This window comes from Saccostrea echinata, unplaced genomic scaffold (genome assembly GCF_033153115.1).
Source record: "Saccostrea echinata isolate AGI-Se365-2 ecotype Australia unplaced genomic scaffold, CSIRO_AGI_Sech_v1 ptg000008l, whole genome shotgun sequence".
Classification (NCBI taxonomy): domain Eukaryota; kingdom Metazoa; phylum Mollusca; class Bivalvia; order Ostreida; family Ostreidae; genus Saccostrea; species Saccostrea echinata.
The window spans coordinates 7,607,143-7,623,312 of record NW_026889757.1 but is presented as its reverse complement, the minus strand read 5'-3'; the positions used below and the strand labels follow the sequence as shown (position 1 = coordinate 7,623,312).

The following is a 16,170-nucleotide window of genomic DNA, read 5'->3' as shown; positions in this document are numbered from 1 at the left end:
TTCACTCGACTGAAATTTTTACCTCGTTCACATAACTTTTTCTCAAAAAAGTTATGCAGTCAGATTACTTCTAAATCTGTAATTTGATATCATAAAAACGCTAGACATGTCAAATAACATGTTTTAATTACCATGTAAATGCCTTTTTCTGAGGAATCATTGTGAATACATTTTAAAAAAAGGTTATGCGGCTCTCTTCTTTAATATAATAGAGTGCGTATTTTTTTTTTCAGGAAAGCTTATCTCAATTTTTTCATCTATTCTACGTTAGCTCAAATTTATTGAGAGAAATAATATCAATGACATACCAGTTAAGTAAATACATATATTTGTGTAGGAAATATAGAGAGTTAGGCTGAGGGACTTTCTACCTGTCTTCTCCTCGTTCTCGATGAGGGTAGATCAATTCATCAGTTTTTCGGAAGAAATATAACAAATTAATGCTTTCTATTACTAAAATCTAAGTCCAGAATTTTTGTTTTATACGTATTTTTTCAAAGTGCGTTAATTGTCTCCATGGTAAAAAATGTTGATGTGCACTCTTAACGCACTTTGATTTTGTCCCAATTTTAACGCACTTTGAAAATTTTTTTCAAAGTGATAATTTTTTCAAAGTGCGTCGCCACAGAGCATCCCCTGCCGACCGGTCACACCCGCCTTGTGCTCCTTGTCATGATCGGGAAATAACTGAAAAATCCGACAATTCAGTGTGTAAATAATGGTCTAACAATTAGCATGAAAAACGTCAGTCAGCATTTGACTCAATGATAAATTGTATTTGCTGACAAGGTCATTGTATCGACCATAGAACTTACGAAATGATGACTTTAAACGAGACTGCTGATATTCTTGTTCCATCAACTTGTTTGTCAATAATTTACCTCGTTTTAGAAATTGTACATACGTAGAAAATGCTCTTGCGTATTGAACCAACTGAGAGATATGAACCCCGTATGCAGGTGATGAAGGTATATTGCTGCGTAAGTAAGGGAAGTTGACGATTGAAAAATTAAATTCATCACGTTTATGATAAAGCTTGGTTGTTAGATTACCATTAACGTCTTTTTCAAGTAAAATATCCAAATATGAAACAGATGTGTCAGACTCTGTGGTATCTTTTATCTCAAGCTCACCAGGATATATCGTATCGACATAAGAATGGAAATAACCATTGTGAATTGACAACAAGTCGTCGATACCGGTATATCTAAATGTCGAGTTGAAGGCCACAGCAAGTGTTTTCTTCTTTTCACGTATAAGATTTTGGACAAATTCTGCTTCATATGAATACAAAAAAAGATCTGCTAATAACGGGGCACAATTGGTACCCATGGGAATTCCAATAGATTGTTAGAAGATCTGGTCTCTAAAAACCACATAGATATTGTCAATCAGAAACTCAAGCATCTTTTTAATGTCAACTTCAGAGTACTTGTGTGTACAATCAGAATGTTTTTAACAAAATAATTTTGCAAATGACCAATGACAAGGTAAGTAAATTTCTATAAATTAAATATATTTCAATATAAGTATAAAATTTCAATCAACTACATTATGATAAATTTTCATTATCTTATTTGTATCAAATGGTTTTACTTTTATTGTATCATATACGCTACTGAGGCAGGCTACTGACAGATAAGTTGATGTTACAAGGATTTCAACAACGTCATTTAAAGTCAACTTTTCAAAATTTTATGGTCGTTATAATGACCTTATTAGCAAATAAAACCTATCATTGGTTCGCATTTTTGCTGACGTACTTCATACCATTTGTTAGGCCTTCGTTTTTATTCTAAATTTGACTACGGAATGTTCCGTCTACCTGATTCGATACATAGGGCTCACAGCGGGTGTGACCGGTCAACAGGGGATGTTCACTCCTCCTGGGCACCTGATCCTACCTTTGGAATTTCCGGGAGTCCGTGTTTCATGCCCTGTTCACAGATTTGTATTGTTTGTTGATTTTTTTTTTTTTTTTAGATCGATCACTGTTCGAGATCATCACCTTTTTCATAATTATGTCTTCTTCGCTGATTGTTTCTTTATGAATGATGATGAATCAATTTATATATATTCTTTCATCAGTAGGTTAAAAATGTTAGCGTCATGATAATTGCTATTGCAACTTATAGCTGTTATTATAATAACAACTGATAACTGTTACAAGAACTGATAGCTGTTATTGAAACTGATTAATTTGTACTGAATTTCTAGATTTTTTTTTTTACTTCATTTTATTCCTTTTTAATTATTAGCTTCAATGTTAAATTTGTTTCTACATTATGAATACACTATGTAAGCTTTAATGTAGAAGCAGACATACTTGAATACATTGTATATATGGAATAAAACGTCTAACAACTGTTACGGCTCTCAATATTGTTTGGAAGGTAAATTTACTACACTATTTCATTTCGTACATGGCTTCCAGTAAACCATTCCTCTTTATACTCAAATAATGACCGCTGGGTTTATTTCTTACTGGTCAGTATAGTAGTTACGAGTTTCTAGGGAGAGATTTGTGCATTAGAAATGAGGTATAATAAAGAAAACAAAGAAATAATGTAGGTCGAATAACTTTTACTTAAAAATTGCAAATACCCTTCAATTAAATGTTTTGAACATATTTTATTGACAATATGTCAAAGGGATTGGACACAAGTTCTAAAAACTTAGATAGTCCTCTCCCAATTTAATTGTAAATTATGTGTACATCTTTAACCATCCCTCTTATGTTAATCTTTTAACGGTACCAATGTTAGAATTAGCTAATCAACATGTGACCCGCATAACAATAAAATATGTACATAGTATAGTATATTATATAAATAATATGTAATTACATTTTGCAGTTGATCACTTTCTTTAATTTCAGTGTGTTTTGAACACTAAGCACAAATATATCCTTCTTTAGAAGATTTTCCTTTCTCTAGTATTCTCTTTTAAACCTTTTTTGTCTGTAAAAAGAGTTTTAAGTCATTAATAAATATCACATAATCTTATTGCTTTATAATTATGATCAAAGATAGCTAGTGCAGACATAAAATCCCAAAGAAACACTAAGTTCTAAGCATATGATAAAAGCACATGCAGAATTCAATGAAAGTCATGCAAATAATTTGAATATCTGTGTAGGATTCTGAATTATATTGGAGTCTTTCACTTGACGTTGTTAATAAATGAATTGAATAGCTACCACCAGGTTATACTGTATAACCTGGGTTGAGGCACAGGCGCTTGACGTTTTTAACCTTTCTTTCCATAAATAAAAAATCCCCCATACTATAGTGTTGGGGATTTTTTATTTATGGAAAGAAAGGTTAAAAACGTCAGGCGCCTGTGGGTTGGGACTAGCTGTAGATCTGTAGCCATTTTGGATGGCAAGACAATTCGGTCGAACGAATTCGTGCAGATGTCAACTACGAGAGAAGTTAATAAAGATCTAAGTGAGCTTTTGTGCACTTGAGTAAGGAGAAACAAATCCAGAACCGAGCGCAGCTTTCTGTGCGCAATGCAGTTTTTATTTTATGGGAGGCACTGTAGCTCAATATTTTTTTCTGTGAGTTATATTTCTGCTGCGAGGTTGGGGCAGTTAAATACGCTTTTAAAATTTCACTGATAGAAATGAAAGACCACCTATTATACATTGTAGACCTATCATTAATATATTACAAGTATTAGCTTTCCTAAAAAGCTTGTCTGACCTGAGCAAATTTATTTTTACGCGAAGAATCAAGAAAAGTTAAATCCAGTGTAATCAACGTGACTCTGAGTAATGAAACGAATTCTTTTGCTAAGAAACAATAAAAGTTTAAATCAGTAGCATCAGCATAAATTTAAACTTGGACATGAATTTATTCCATATACACTATATTTATACTTGTAATTTCCTTTTTTATGGACGTAGGGTCCGGCCGGGGAGGGGGAGTGCCCCCCTATTTATGCCGATTTATACATAGCTATATTTTATGATTGGATCTCCTAAATCATGTAATTTATATTTAACTTCTGATAACTTGATAGTGTCCATCTCAATCTAATTAAAATTAGATGTTATATCCGCTCGCATACTCGCTACACTAACGAGTGTAGCGAGTATGCGAGCGGATCTAACATCTAATTTTAATTAGATTGGTGTCCATCTTAAACAGAAAATTTCTGAAATTTCTTCCAACGGGCCTGTTCATGGATAAAAAAAATATAACCAGTGCTTTTGAAAGAAAAACTACAACACATAAAAATCTAAACATCAACTGGTGAACAATTTTGATAATTAAGAAACGTCTGCAAGTTATGAATATGTGTAGATTTATAAAAATTCTAAAGATAGAGAGACTCAGTATGCATTCAAATTAAACATCCATTAGTTAATCTGATAAAGATAATCGACAAGTGTTGACCTGACCAGCTTCATTCATTTCTGCTTTGCTGGACATGAATGATGCATTCAAGAATGGCCAAATGTTATGCAACCTGTAATGTATAATGTGATAATAATGACAGATCAGCTTCAATACTCTGGCTTGTTTGGGTGTTTACTCTTCATGCTCTCAAGTTGATAGTTAAGATAGTATGAAGTTTCCAAGATCAAGTTATCACAAGAATTCTATTGAACGACTTGACTGACAAGCCTTGGCTGAATCTAGTACTGTCTGACGCCATGACGTCAGACAATTATTCATTTTCAAGTAACTAGGTCAATGACCTACTTTTCATGCTAGGCTAGTGACCACTGAGTATTTCTCGGAAATTACCTCAGTCATTTTTTTTAAAACTAAGACCAATATTTTCTTTTTTTACAAAGCACAACGAGAAGCAAAACTATCTGGAAAATGTAATGAAACTGAAGTAGAAATAATTTGAATAACTTAAGTTTGAAAAATAAACTTGTTATCTATTCCAGTCCGAATTTCCTCTGTCACTTTTCTAAATTTTATCCATTTCTAATCTAATATTTCAAAATTACAAATAAAAGAAACTCTTAACTATTTATAGCCTCGGATTAGTTATATTGCCTTTCTTCTGCTTGTATTAAAGTTTATTAGGTCAATGATCCAAATATTGAGATATATGTTGACTGAAATGTGTTTTGTGTATATTTTGATATTCTTCATTGCTTGCTATTCAATTAATTGAAATAATACATGATATTAAACATGCATAATAATATTAAGGAAATGCACAGAATCTTAATTTTCAGAAGAATGTAGTAAGAAAAAAAAAATATTAAAAAAATATTCAGACCGAATGTCCTCTGCAATCATACATAATCCTTTATTCTTGCATATTTTCTTCAAATAGTAAAACATTAAATTTTTATATTGATTTATCATATGGTTATTTTGTTCAAAGAACAATTTTTATGAAGATATTGTACTTTATTTCAATCCGTTTTTGTCTACTAAAACCCTGAAAATACGTCATCTATAAATTAATTTTTCTATCCAATCAAATGGCGGTTACAATCAGATTTAATTATTAATGTATAAACTCTTTTAGAGAGAGAGAGAGAGAGAGAGAGAGAGACAGAGGTCATTTCAGTAAGACTGGAACGAAATTTAGGTTTGCATGTTTGATAAACAAGACTTAGTATTTAATAAATATGAAAGACAACTTCGAAATGTTTCAAGATTCTTAGTTCGGGTTAATATTCAATGAAAGAAAGACATCCGAAGATAATAAGACGAAAAGTTATCTTATTTCATAAAGTTATTATGCATATAAGAATATGAGTACAGTGACAATAATTATGTTTATTTATAGAAACCTAAGTGACAATATGTAATTATTTATGAGCATTTTCCTTTGGCAGATTCCTCCCACTCGCTCATATTGGCCGTCTTAATGCACATATTTGGCAGAAGGCGCTCGGTGAGGCTTCATTAATATGCCCTTGTCATCAATGAGAAAGGAAGAATTATTCTCACTAATCATAATTAAAAGTGTATAAATGGCTCTCCTCGAAAATCAATGTAAAAAAAATGCAATCATATTTAATTTCCTTACCTTGAAATTTATATACATTGTATTCAAATGCTATTAAGAGTAAACCAATGTAAAAATGTTGTTATATTGAAGGGTTAAAGTTTGACGATTTCCTTATCTTAGAAATGTAGAGAGTGGAAAGTTTGACGATCTTCCTTCCTACAATTTTATTCTAGTGAATAGGATTGTACACTGAAATTTCAAATTTGTATCTCATGCCAAACATAACACTATACAATTTTTATGAATTTGTCAAAATTCATGGGCGCAATTTCTTTAAATGTGGACACCAAAAATTTAATATGTTATAAATCATTTATTCTAAAAGTTAAACCGAAAAAGAGACTATCATAAAAATACCGTTTTGTACAGCAGGAAGTGCAGAATGAAGGAAAGATGAACAAAAGTGAAATTAACCAGCACATATATTAAAAGAATTATTGTCACCATTTCAAAAGTACCAGACCGAGAACAAGGAGGAAGAGGGAAGGCTGTACTATGACCTTTAAAAATTTGGTAAAATCAATATTCTTTCACCCCGACAGAAACAGATCGGTACAAAATCATCAAAACATCCATGCAACTTCCGTTTTGTCAGAACTAACTAGCTAGGGGTTTGTATTTACCAACACCAGCCATTTAAACATTTTGATCATTTCAGGTTTTCAAATCTTATTTTAAAATATGAAATAATGATTTTATCATATTTTAAAAACTTCTTTGAAGTAAACAGGAACCGGGGGGGGGGGGGGTACCCTAGAAAGTGATGGAATATCAAAGATGATTAGCACATGGTTGTAAGAAGAATCTTCTAAGTTTTACCTCATTTCAAAATAAGTGAATCTTTTGATCCAAACTCTGTTAAACAATTCATGCCAGAAAGCTTTAAATTGATGAGTGAAAGCAATTACTTATTACACGTGCACTACATATATTAGTCAATTCATCATTTTAGACATAGAATGATCGAATTGATAATGAAAGTACCAAGTACATGCATGACAATTGTTACTTTGATGGTGCTGACAGAAAGCATGGCTGTATCAACGGATTAAGATAAATCAGAGCAAAGCCTATAAATATTGAAATTTTATTTCCATGAAGCAACAAAAAGCACATACATGCAATATAGTTTTGATATAAATGCAGTATATACAATCAGCAACACAAAAACAACAGGTTTGTAGAATCAAATGTTGGTTGTAGACATGCAGAGTTTCATACCAAAACTGCAACATAACCTTAAACGTGATATTTTATACTGTGGAGGATGTATAAAAGTTTATTTTTTTCTGTTAGAATACAAAGAAATAATTCTAACAATATCACTTCATTTGCGTTTTAAAGTCTTATTTTATTAAGCTTCTTCCCGACAGTGCCGTAAGCTTGTACATACATGTATAGCTTAATTTGACCACTGTTTCAAACAGTCAACACCCCGATAATAGTATCATGTTTAAAGTAATTTATATCCACTCAGTTGTTCAAAAAAAGTGAAAAAATTGTGGAAAAAATCTCCACCTTTGAAACGAGGAATGCCAAAGACTACCTTCTTTTTTGGTATACTTCCAGCGGAAGAACCACTGAACGCAAAACTTCCAGCTTCAGGGGTGCCTGCTCCGACACCAGCACTTCCACCGGTGAATGAGGCCCCTCCAATTGCACCTTCAGGGCCAACCCCAGTACTGGATCCTCCCATAGCAAAACCTCGTCCATTACCGCTGGTAAATGTGAAACCTTCAGAATTTCCATCTGCGCTTCTAAAATTTATTATGCAATAAATTAATTAATTAATTAACAAAAGGTAAATATATAAATCTATAAGCTCTATATAGACGCAAATCAAACCTGCAACCAAATAAGAGAAGAAAAAATAAAACAATAATGAAAACCTGAAAAATGTTCCTTGTGTGTTTCCATCTTTAAAGAATCGTCGTTCCCCCTTTGGACCAGGTCCAAACTCGTAGATGTGGGGACGGGATCCAGTACCTGACGTCATTACAAACCCCGTGTCTGGAGCTCTACCATCAAAACCACTGCCCAGGGCGAAACCTCTGCCTCCTCCACTGCTGAAGACAAATCCACCGGAGTTTCCGTTTGGACTCCTACATATAAGTACCCCAGAGTAATTTGTCAATTGTCCATTTTGAATCTCAACATTTTTTTCGTTGATTTTCCTGACATATTCAAAAACAAATCAGTTTTATATCTAGTTCTGTATTCAATCCAAAGTTAAAGGATTCAGAGAGACGAAACTAATGTGTAGAGAAAACAAAATTTGTGACAATCTTGATTGTCCTTGACCTTCAGGAGAATATCGAGGGTCAAGATCCTGTCAAGAAAGTTGTTTAAACAGCTATTGTCAAGTGATTTTCCTTATAGACCTATAGTATTTTTTTTTATATCTCAGAGGCCTTCATTACTTTGTCGTGTGATCTTTAAGATACGACAATATGTTAATATCACAAAATAAATGCACCAGTTAAGCAAGTACATTGAGCAACTATTGTGGAAAGTACATGTATGATGTTATTTTGGCAAGACTTACAGACTTAAAAAACTAACTTAAATCTTATTGCATTTAACGGTTAAACATAACCTATCTTTTTTCACTCAACTATGCGCCTAAGGTAGAATATAGAAAATGTTGCTATAAAGTATCAAATACAAATGGTTTACTCGTATATAACTGAAAAAAAAAATAAGATTCTCTATACAGAAAAAAAAACTTTAAAAAAATAAAACCAAACATTTTCAGTTAGGGTGGGCACTACCAAGCAAAAATTCTTTGACAAGCCAAAAAAAAAAGTCATCAGACGAAATTATTGAGGCTTTGCTTTCTATAGTATACTATACATAGGCAAAATTATTGGGAGGGCTACCCCTCACACCCCTCATCGGTTCCATGTCATGTGCATGCACACTTTTAGAGATATAAAACGCACGGAAGTGTTAACTGATTTAGACACTCACGTAAAAAAGGCACCTTCTCCATTTCTGTCTTTAAAAACTTTCTTGGTTCCGGGTGGAAAGTTGTTGAGGTCAGTTTTCCTCATTCTTTGCATAATTCCATGTGGGTCAAAAGGCCCAAAGTCTCCATCTAACATACGAAATGGATTGAACCCCCCTGAAAATAGTTTAAGAAATCGATTCAATCTAAAAAGTATTAACACAAAATTTCACAAAAAATCATTTAACAACAGGACACATATCTATAAATACTCTAGAAAATAAAGGTTACATTTACAGTTTTCCATAATAATGTATTTAAAGAGGAAGATTTAATTACATGTGTATTAAGATACACAGCAATCACAGTTAAAATGAGTAAAAGCAATATGCAGTATGTCAAATATATTAGTATTATCACCTTAAGGAAATTTAAACAACTGTTCCAATTTGATCATAATTAAGTAAATTACAAGAACTCTTTGGCAGATTTATCTTAACCTTAATTTGATCCCCTCTCCCCCGAAAGAAAACCTTTCTTTTGCATGTAGGATTAAAACTGATCTAATTTTTTTAAGGTAGGAAAAAAATAAAAGGCATAAGGGTGGCACTTGGCATAGGTTAAACATGAAACCGTGCTCAAGAAATTTCTTAATTTCTTTTTATTTCATTGTCTTCTCGCATCAATGATAGATTTGCTCATTTATGTCATCTTCCCACTTTTTAGATTAATGAAGATAATGTTTTCCCCGAGCTTAGCACGCAATATGTCCATGAATCATGAAATTAATTTGTTTCGTAATTTGGTGTAATGTTTTGAAAGACTTTCAAAGCCGAGATTGACAGGAAGCATATTTCCCTGAGCGTTAATTGTCATTTTATATTCCTCAGATTACTGCATGTTAACACATGTCAGGTGTTCTATTGGCAAACATTAAACATAGTGCATTTCCCTGTATAAGGGAAAGAACCTAAATCTACAAAACATGCCAGTTTGCCTTTTATTTTCTGCAAGTTGTTTTTTTTAAATTCATTTTATAGTATTCATATGGTTATTTGAACTTAAACCTTTTTTCGCATTAAGTTGACTAAATTATAATTTATTTAGGCAAATTTTAATTGCAAACATGCACCATTCCGCAAAGAATATGGATATTCAAAATACAATTGGAAGAATAAGAGAATTTACGTTGACTCTTTCATTAAAATTAAAAGCGAATCGAAAACGGTGACATTTTAATACAAAAGGAAGAAACATTAATAAAATATGAATAAAATGATTTAATGGAAAAATAATTATAATTCAATTTCTATTCAACAGTTGCACTTTTGAATTAATAATAAAATTTCCATTTTGAATCCAAATATATGATGACGCAATTTAGTGACACATTAATAATTATTACCTACCTGGCCAGAACTGACCCCTGGTCAAACCGACACCTAGGAGAACAATCAGTACCTGGATCATTTTTAATGCTGAAAAAGTAGTCACTTTTAATTCTCACGTTAACCATAATTGAATATTAGCATATCATTAAAACGTTCCTGAAAAAGAACACAATTGTCATGTCTACTATAGGGCTGTTTCTTGTATGAATACGACAAGAAATAGGTCATATCATCGCAGTTCGAAGGAATTTACTGAGGGATTTTTCTTGTAATTTCTTGTTTTATTGAAGGTTTTATGGGATAAACTATAAATCTGTGTCGTAGTGTCTGTTTACAGAGGAATGGGTGTTGTCAAAGAGTGCAAAACATATCTACATGACGTGTCTGCATTGTTCTATCTCATGTTTTTCTTACTTATTTTTCTTCTCCTGACTCATTACTTGTTTGGAATCTTTTAAATAATTTTTAAGTAACTCTTTTGTGTTATTTAAATACAACTCATTGAATTTATGTACCTATTAATCATATATAATGTTATATACAAATGCAATGCCTTCTGTTCTGTGTAATCCATTTATGTTTACATAATAAAATATATTTTTATCCGTTTAGAAAACACAAATTCTTTATAAATTTCATGACTTAGTCTTTAGTAGTATATATCTTCTTCTTTTTATTTACTATAAACATTTGAAATTCAGTATTTTAAAATTTGAACAATAAACTTTCAAAGCCAATCATATTCAACATTGCAAAACCTTGAAAGGTGATGAAAGGTATATACATGTATCATCTTCAGTGTGACGATCCATGCATGTTGGGGAATTTGAAGGTTAGGAAATATTTCCTTGCTCCATTTAAGGATAAAAGACACAAACAAACTTTTTTCCAGAAATCAGCAATATTTCTCATAGACTTTGTAAGATTTTTTTCAAAATGTTAAAAATGTGTGCAAAATTTTGTATAGAATTACATAGAACACGACACAAAGTTGCATATCTAAGCACCAAAGAAAACTTACGATTTCTTTAGATTTTAGGGATTGATTATTGTGTCATTTCTAATCAGAATCAGTCAAAATATATACATCAATCCATGCATCAAACTTTTGTTTATGTTATGTATCCTTAATAGTAATTGTATCTATTTCGACAATCAATGAACCATTCTGTTATATGTTTAGAAAATATTCATAAAAAAGGCAAATTCAGAGAATTGCGTTCCCCCCCCCCCTTTCTAGGTCTTAATGGCTGGAATGCATTAAACCAAATGGCATATTGTAACTGTCTTAAATTGTCCGTCCTGTCTTGCTTATCCATTATGCTTAAAAAGAAGTTGTATATTTTTGAAGTAACATTTTCTGGTGCAGACAAGTTAATTTTTTTTTTCAGAGAAGTAGGTCAAACTTCAAAGTCATGGGGTACCCAAAAAAAGGTACATTTGGAAAGATCTTGACCCAATGTACCATGTAAAAATACGAAAGCTTTTTTTTTTTCCAGGTACAATAGCTACGGCGAAGATTAAAATATATGAAAAGTAGGTCAAACTTAAAGGTAAAAAACAATAGTAAATTCAGAAAGATCTTGTCACAGGTATTGCACATAAGAAATCAAAAAGAAAACCAAATTTTTTTTTATTGAAAAGTTTTATGTATTACTTTAAAATTTTTGAAAAGAAAGTCATATTTCAAGGTCAAGAGGTCGAAAATCACAGTACATTCCAATAGGTCACTCAATAGGTAATGCATATATGAAAAAAAAAAAAATACAGAGAATGTATTATATAAATCGTCTTCAATAGCAATGATAATTAAAGTTACATAAATATTTCAACAACAAATTGGTGCAGAAGATGTTTTCTACATCTCCTTTTTTTTTTCCTTTGAATTAAATTAATTATTTCTATCATAATAAGATCTTTAAAAATAAAACTTACCTGATTTCCCCGGCACTTGATTTAAGTGTTATTTCTATGAGCTACAGCTTATTTAATGACTCATTAGATAAAAACACATTATTTTCAGATTGTCTTATTGTCACGAGAGCTCTACGGTAGTTAATATGAGTTCTAATGAACTTTTAATGCAAATATGTGGTTTTCTGGAAAAAAGTAATTAATTTTTACACACTGCACATATGTAAAGTCAAAATTTTGAAGAAAAAAATATTTGAAAATGAATTCTCGCTTAACTACAAATGTTACTGGGCGTACATGTATATTTATGACATGCTATAGAAGAATTTTTTTGACCAGCTGGCAGTTTAATAGTGCTAATTGGTTTACTGCTTAATAGTACATAACATGTTTTTTTTTTATGAAAAACTATTGATAAACGTGTATTGAAACAGACCGTATGAAAAAAAATGCCACAGTTGTTCTCATCAGAATGGGTCTTTTAGGTGCGTGAACTCCTCGTCTATATATGTAGATGTCTAAATTCTCCTTTTGTGTTTAATGTACTTTTTACACGCCTATAATTAGATGTTGCTTAAATTGACTTAAATTGACCTGAAACTACACTGTAAAAAATGTGTTTACAATTCAAACACTTTTCTAAACACTTTCTTGTCACCTCCTTTTTTATATGTTTAATTTCTAAACATGTATAATTCCTAAACATGTCTTAGAAAGTGTTTAGAATTTAAACACTTGTGTGCTTAGAAATTCAACACATGTAAACACATAAACACAAGTGTTTAAATTCTAAACACATAACAGCAGATGTGTTTAAAATCTAAACACATCATAAGTTTAAATTGGACCTGAAGAAAAACAAAACACTCTCGTAAATTTAGGCACAAAAAGTATGTTTTTTAAATGCGCATCATTGTCAAAATTTTCAAAATATGTAACCAATATTAACTATTTTCTATAAAGCCACTGAACGTTTGGATATGTATTTAATTATACAATAGAATGGACACTGTGTGATGTACATGTACTTAATTTACACAAATAATGTAGGAGATAGAACTGAAAATATTTGATTAGTCTCAACAATTCAATCAGAATGACACATAATTTATAACGTACACATAGATATCAAACTTTTAATCTTCAAAATTATTAAGAAAATAATATTAAGCTGACAATTTAATATCAAAACTTCATTGAATATTTCTAAAAGGCTTTATTAAAGAATTGTTGAATTAAAAATACAAATTGTATATTTATGTACATATTTATTATAATCATTATAATTTGAATCGGCTGCAGAGTTTTCCTCATGTCAATCACAAAAATATCAAATTTTATTAACTTTCAGCAAGTCCCAAAGCACCACATATTATAATCTATATCCCATCAATAACTGCGAGAAAGTAAATCCATTTCGAATGCACAAGGATAATTGTAAACACTGTCGAATTAACACAGTAGTCTTCAACAAATGAAGTTTCAAAGTGTTGATTATGGAACAACAAAATTGCATGTTGAAGATGACACCAGGTACTCTGATACGTGTATTTTGAGTTCGATCTGGACTACAGTGCCTGTAGGAAAGAAAGCCAGAATTTAGAAAAAGTACACTATCACTGATATTTTACATTGCTTGGAAAAACAAAATTGTTCCATTTTAAGTGAAACTACACTGATATAAATATAGATGTTTTAATGACATTTAATAATATTTCCTATCCTGCAAGTCTATGAACGAATTCAAGATATCCCAAGTCAACTTTATTTACATTGCTCATCGTGGTTAATTAATGCAAAGAAGAAGAAAACAAACCTTTAATAGATGCCCTTTCACGTATTTCACTATTTCGTCATGGTTATCCCTTGAATTGGGTTGTCATAACTCTCATTGATACATCACCTTAGCTTGTTGTGTTTTCTTTGTTTAGATAGCCGCTCAAATTAACGTTCAAATATGTGTGTCATTTCCGGGAAGATAACTCTGCACTTTACAGTAAAACGTGTTTAATTTCTAAACGCGTTTAGATATAAAACATGTTAAGACATAAGTGTTTAGTTGTTAAACACAATGCTATACACGTTTAGATCTAAACATGTAACAGAAGTGTTTATTTCCTAAACGCAATTTTTACAGTGTAAAAATCAGACAAAGGAGACATCCCCTTTGTTAAACTCATTAAATCCGAGCTGTTGCTTGAAGAATATTGACAGCGTAAGTCAAAAACCTCACAAACTGCCATTGCTATCTCTAGTACATTTACAATACAAGATTCTTATACGCAATTAAGGCATAACAGAGTGCATTGCCAAGGTTATTTCGCAGGCAAAATATTCACCGATGGGGGAGGGGGTTTATCTGGTTTGAATGGTTTATTAATTTAAACATGTTAATCTTTATTAACTATACTTGAATGCACGATTTACGCCTTTCCCTCTGATTTACAAGTGATATCTTTAAATGTCTTGGTATAAAAAGTAAAGAATCCATTGAGCGACAATTTAATCAAATAAAATTGAAAGACGGAGATATGTTACTCAAAAACATTACAAATAAAATACGGCGGTCAAGGATCAACCAGTAATCTGCAATACATTGTAAATCTGAAATTTATATCAATTTCCTTGCCTGTACATACCAGTGTTAACAGTCCCAAGCTGGACAACATATTTCTTTAATTATCATGAAACTACAGTGTACTCAGAGTGAACCCGGTATATCTTCTAACAATTTGCTTCTCCTGGTCTATAAAAAAAATGCAGTACAAAATGTAAAGTATTCTTGTCTCATTTATTTATTATTTAAAAGTCCATCTGATCATTAAAAACTATGAAAGTACGTTTAGAATTCTTCTATCATTCTTTAATTCAATTAAACCTTTCAATTCCATTATTTATAATGATAAAATAATCAAAGGGGAATAATTTCTCTCAAGTACATGTATAGCAAAAATTATTAATTAAAACTATGTATTTGGTTTGCCTGCTAGATGCTCAGGAGCAGAGAAGAAGATTTTCAAAAATATGCATTTTAACTGTATGATTATATCATCAGCTCACCCTTGCACCATAACCCCTGGCCATATTTCACAATTTAGGTAGAGTCACTTTTGCTCATCATAACCATGTACTTTGTTTAAATACCCAGGAGCAGGAAAGATTTTCAAAAAATCCAATGCATTTTTTCTGACCATGACGATGCACTTAGTTTGTCTACTAAATATACAGTGGAACAGATTTTTAAAAGAATTAATGCCCTACTCCCTCAAGCCCCAGAGAGGCAGGGGCCAAATTCACAAGTTCAAATGTTTCCCTTAACCCATATATGCTATGTACCAAAAATTGATTGAAATCGGTTCACTTGTACTGAGAAGCTGAAAATCTTTAAGTTCACACACGACGCACAACACACGGCGCGTGATGAGGGACGAAATAGTAATAGGCGACCCGAGTTACTCAGGTGGCCTAAAATGAAAGAAAAAAGGACATTCTTCAAACATATTTACTTGTAATATCAAGGTTTCCGGCTAATATCCATTTGAAAAGTTTCAGTGTTTCGAAATCAAGAGGGGGAGGGGGGGGGGTAGCATGCCTTAAAATATCCATCTTCGCTAGCGGATCAGAAAACTTGGCTAGCTAGCGAAGATGGAAAATATCTGCAACAAGAGGCCCAAGAGCCACAACGTTTGCACGAGTCACTTTGGCGCTGCTGTTCTTCATTAGATTTTTTTCTAAATACATCATTTCCATTTTGATCGCCTATTGTGACCCCACCCTTTAAACAGGGATCATAATTTGAACAAAATTGAATCTACACTACTAGATGGTGCTTCCGTAGAAACATGACTTACCATGATTGCTTTGCTGTTTTTCAGAGAGTTTTTTTAAAAATCTTTTCCTGTAAATTCTTATGTAAATTGTGATCAT

General features: G+C 31.8%; 1 protein-coding gene across 1 annotated transcript; it reads right to left on the bottom strand.

Moving 5' to 3' along the window:
- Positions 1-2,566: 2,566 nt before the first annotated feature.
- Positions 2,567-12,305, bottom strand: LOC133181008 (ATP-dependent RNA helicase glh-2-like). The gene is made up of 6 exons (XM_061315516.1): positions 12,265-12,305; positions 10,348-10,416; positions 8,962-9,115; positions 7,881-8,093; positions 7,538-7,748; positions 2,567-2,960 (listed from the first exon to the last, which is right to left on the bottom strand). Exons 2-6 carry the CDS (start codon positions 10,406-10,408, stop codon positions 2,946-2,948), a joined length of 654 nt encoding a protein of 217 aa, XP_061171500.1. The 5' UTR covers positions 10,409-10,416; positions 12,265-12,305; the 3' UTR covers positions 2,567-2,945.
- Between the last annotated feature and the right edge of the window lie 3,865 nt (positions 12,306-16,170).

What these genes read in the sequence shown, in the direction of transcription:
- LOC133181008 (XM_061315516.1), bottom strand. Translation starts at nt 10,408, where the DNA reads ATGATCCAGGTACTGATTGTTCTCCTAGGTGTCGGTTTGACCAGGGGT. An exon ending in CAGGGGTCAGTTCTGGCCAG is followed by an intron (nt 9,116 to 10,347) that starts GTAGGTAATAAT and finishes AACTATTTTCAG; the next exon opens with GGGGGTTCAATCCATTTCGT. An exon ending in ACACAAGGAACATTTTTCAG is followed by an intron (nt 7,749 to 7,880) that starts GTTTTCATTATT and finishes AATAAATTTTAG; the next exon opens with AAGCGCAGATGGAAATTCTG.